The sequence below is a fragment of the Eurypyga helias genome, unplaced genomic scaffold (genome assembly GCF_000690775.1).
Source record: "Eurypyga helias isolate BGI_N326 unplaced genomic scaffold, ASM69077v1 scaffold24215, whole genome shotgun sequence".
NCBI lineage: Eukaryota > Metazoa > Chordata > Aves > Eurypygiformes > Eurypygidae > Eurypyga > Eurypyga helias.
Genome location: NW_010251124.1, coordinates 510 through 4,377, shown reverse-complemented (window position 1 = coordinate 4,377; position 3,868 = coordinate 510). Strand labels below are relative to the sequence as shown.

General features: G+C 56.6%; 1 protein-coding gene across 3 annotated transcripts in view; it reads right to left on the bottom strand.

The window, feature by feature from the left end:
• KCNC4 (potassium voltage-gated channel, Shaw-related subfamily, member 4) overlaps positions 1–3,868 on the bottom strand; it is a 20,259-nt gene that overhangs the window by 16,024 nt on the left and 367 nt on the right. For all 3 annotated transcript variants that reach the window (XM_010151921.1, XM_010151920.1, XM_010151919.1), the window contains exon 1: positions 3,600–3,868. This exon is cut by the window's right edge. In XM_010151921.1, coding sequence (XP_010150223.1) covers positions 3,600–3,868 — 269 coding nt within the window. The remainder of the gene's footprint in view (positions 1–3,599) is intronic.

Below are 3,868 nucleotides of genomic sequence, written 5' to 3'. Positions count from 1 at the left end.
GGCAGCCGTGCCGCGAGCCTGCTCCAGACAACAGCCCTGGTCCTCGGCTGGAGTGAATCAGCAGCAGAGACAGCCTGAGTCACGCTTGAGAAAAACCCGGCCCTGGACACCAGCGGTACTGTGCCGGCAGCGCTGAGCTGCCGAGAGCATCCTTGAGGGATGTCCCCAAGGGCAAACCTGTGTGGGTCCAGCACAGAGAGCATCAGCCCTCCAAAAGTTAGGTGTGAAGTTTAAGCCGGGTTCTAATGGATGGAGAAACCTCTGGAAGACGATTCTCCCCCTCCCTGGCGACAGATATCTGCTCGGGGATGGGCTGAGATGCTCTACACCCCCAGACCAGACCGTGCTGGACCACGCGCCGTGACATGGCTCTGCCGGCAGCAGCCCTCACCCATCAGCCATGCACCGTTCGGGAAGCAAATCCAGCCAAAAAGTGGGATCAGAAAACAAGGCTGGTTTAACCAGACAAGTGTGCCTCTGCAGCTGTGCCATGGCCAACATAATCCACTTTTCAGCTGGGGGCTGAGTAACGTTCCTGGGTTTCCCTCTATGGGGAATCTCAGGAAAACTTGTAGATAAAAACTTCAATTCAAAGCAAAGTAGGAAGAAAAAAAAAATCCAGGAAGAAAGCAAGAGCCTGCAAACACTCAGGCAGTGAAGGAGCGCTGTGGTATGAGCCGTGGAGGTGAGAACTGATTTAGCCCCAGGAGCAAAAACAACCTCTAAAAATAGGAGAGTCAGGTTCACAGCCGGTGCCAACCATCGTCCCCCCCAAAGTCAATACTGCTGCTCCGGTTTTGTGTCAGCAGAAGATCTGACCTGAGATGTCTTAGCTTTGGCCTCTGCTCCAAGCTCAAGGGTTTTGTCCAAAACTGTCTTAAAAATAACATCAAATCTACGTATATACCCAGTGGCCACCAAAACAGCACCAAAAGTCCCACCGAGCGAGTCCTCCAGAACCTGCCGATGATCTACACGATCTCAGCGTGCTCAACAGCTTGGGATGGGTATTCCCAAAAATGCCATGACCTTCCAGGGGGTCACTAGCCTGGAAGAGCCAATGGAAGTGAGGTCAGGACCCCAGAAGTTGGGCTGCAAAGGGAAAAACAATGAGGAGCTGCAGGCGAGCAGAGTTTGGAAACAGAGGTAAAACCACAACCAGGGCAGTGTCCCACGGGGAAAAAGAGAGTTTTACACTCCAGCTGGGACAGCAGCTACACAAGGGACCAAATTTTCACGGAGACTGGGCTAGACACAGGAGCCAAGATCCCGTGGGCATCGATGCTACAAGGAAAAGACGCTGAAAACTTGGAGGGGGGAATTTCTAACCACATGCTCACGCAGTTGCCAGCTCAGGAGGTGCCGGGAGGGAGAAGTGCTGGAAGGAGGGAAAGATGAAAATAGCCAGGAGCCAACTGAGTCAGGGCCCAAGGGGCTGCTCCGCAGGCGAGGAGGAGCAAGGACCGCAGAAATTCAGCCCCTGAGACTCTTAGTCACTGCTGTCGCACGACCGAGGGAGAGCTTTTACGCACACAACCTGGGACCGCTCTCCTTCCCGCTGCTGCCAAGGTTTGGCAAGATGCGCCGGACCAGCTGCTCTGGAGCATCCCCAGGCCAAACGCCGCATCCCGCCACATCCCTTTTGCTTGGAAGAGGAAGGGGGAGACTCCGAAAGAGGACAATATAAAAAAAATCTCACTTCAGCCACCCCAAAATGCCAGGACAGCACCATGAACATTGCACCTGCAGAGATGCTCGTGGGTCCCGGAGCATCCTAGCGCATCCTAGGATCCAAAACCAGTAACAATTCCCTGCATTAACTGGGTTCACTGGGCAGGTTGTTCTCACTTAGCTTGACAAGTGAGAACAGTGGTTCTCACTTCTTTGGTTGCAGTGCCCTGTGCCTCAGTTTCCCCTTCTGCCAAAGCAGTTCTCCTAAGCCATTGCAAAACCACACGGATATTTTGGAGTGGAAAATATGATCCTGAAGAGCCTGGGAGCGTTACTGTGGGAAGGTGACCGTCCCCATGGCACTGCTTAACGAAGCCTTTATCTTAGAGGAGCAGGAAGGAATCAGGACTCCAACCCCAGTCAGGGCTCACACCGCAGCCAGCTCTGCTCCCTCCGACACACTCCAGCCGAAGCGAACGCCTTCCTGAGGGCAGCTCAGCACACGGGAAAAGCAGAACCAGATAATAAGGTGAAAAATCCAAGTTGAATTATCCTGCTGGGGTTTATTTTGTAAGCTGGAGCTTTGCACCACTCGGAGCATCTCTCAGAGGCAACGAGCCCTCAGGGATGGACAAAGGACCGGGTACCCCTTTCGAAACGAGCAGAGGTCTTGCTGCCCAAACATCCTCTGCGCATGTTGCTCTTACATTAGCTGCAACACCACCGCCTTGCCAAACCGACCCCCTGCCCCGCGCGCTGCTGGTGGGTGTGAAATGCCTGCAGGATTTCTTACCATTGAGGGGTTTTTTTACACCTCTAAATGCATCCAGAATTCATTTAGATCCCAAATGCCGGGATGTGCGTGTGGCTGATTTATACGCTGGGCATGACGGGGGATACACGCGTGGGGATGGGACCGGATGGGGATGGAACAGCGTGGGTGAGTGGCTGGGGGTCGGGTGGGCAGCGCTTTGGGGATGATCTAAGAGTAACTGGGAGGAATAGTGCCTAGAATTGTGCCCGAGACAGGCTGGGAGCCCAAAGATGCACCTGGTTATGGGGGATACGTCCCAGGCACATCGCTATCTGTGGGTAGGGATCGTCTGCGCATGCAAAGGGGAGTCATGGGGGGATGTGAGCACATGTATGTGCTCACGTGTGTGTGTACGTGGTGTACCGGGTCCCCAGGGACGTGTGTGGATGAAGGGGGCTGGGGGGAGCTGGTGTATTTGTGTGTTAACCACAGCTGAGAGCCTGCGCTCACACGTGCTGACGGGGACCGTATGCTGCGCGTGGGCAGCATCGACGTGGCGACGGTGGGGGACAGGGGTGCAGGGACGAGGGCGCTTGCAGGGGTGCAGACGCACGGGGTGTCCTTTGGGGTGGCTGCTGCTGTAGAAGAGGAGCACGAGCTCCTTGGGGACAACCGTGAGGATCCCATGTGCCTCAGGACCCCATTTGGGTGCCAGCAGGCACCAGCCCTGTCCCCCACACACACACCTGGGCCACTAAACACGGGTTTCGGCGTGGGCACGCACGCAGCCCGGCGAGATGAACCCAAGCAATCCTGCCCATCCTAGAGCATCCTGAAACTCTGCCAGGAGTCAGCCCTGCCAAGGACTCTCCCTGACAGTCCATGTGCTCTGGAGGGGCCCAGGCAGCACCCAAGGGTTCAAAGGGGGCAGGGAGTGGCCTTGCCCGCAGATTCAGCCCAGCTCCCCCAGACGCAGTGTGTTGGGAAGTGGCGGAAGAGACTCACTGTGGGATGGGAGATGGCCAACGTGCTCTGCGGTGGGAAGGAGATGGCTACGGGGGGGGCCACATAACTAACTAGGAGAGTCCATCTCACCCGCAGGGATGGGGAGATGAAGACACAACCCCAACACGGCCCCATCCCACCTCCCCATTGGCACGTTTTGGGAGCTTACCCTTGCCGCCTTGGATGAGTAGGGATCTTCAAAGAGCGCCCACATCCTGGGCTGCCAATTCCGACAGCAGCCACCCCCTCCAGCAGCCCCCGCCGCCCCCGGCGGCCTGTCATCCATGCCCAGGCGTTGAAGGGCCATCTCCCTACCCCCTTCCTCTTCAGGCTCCTCTCCACCAGCCCCTCCACCGGGCTCAGGACTCTCGAAGATGTCCAGAGCCTCTTCGGCATCACGATGCTGGCGGTAGGTCATCCAGCAGCAAGGCTCCACGT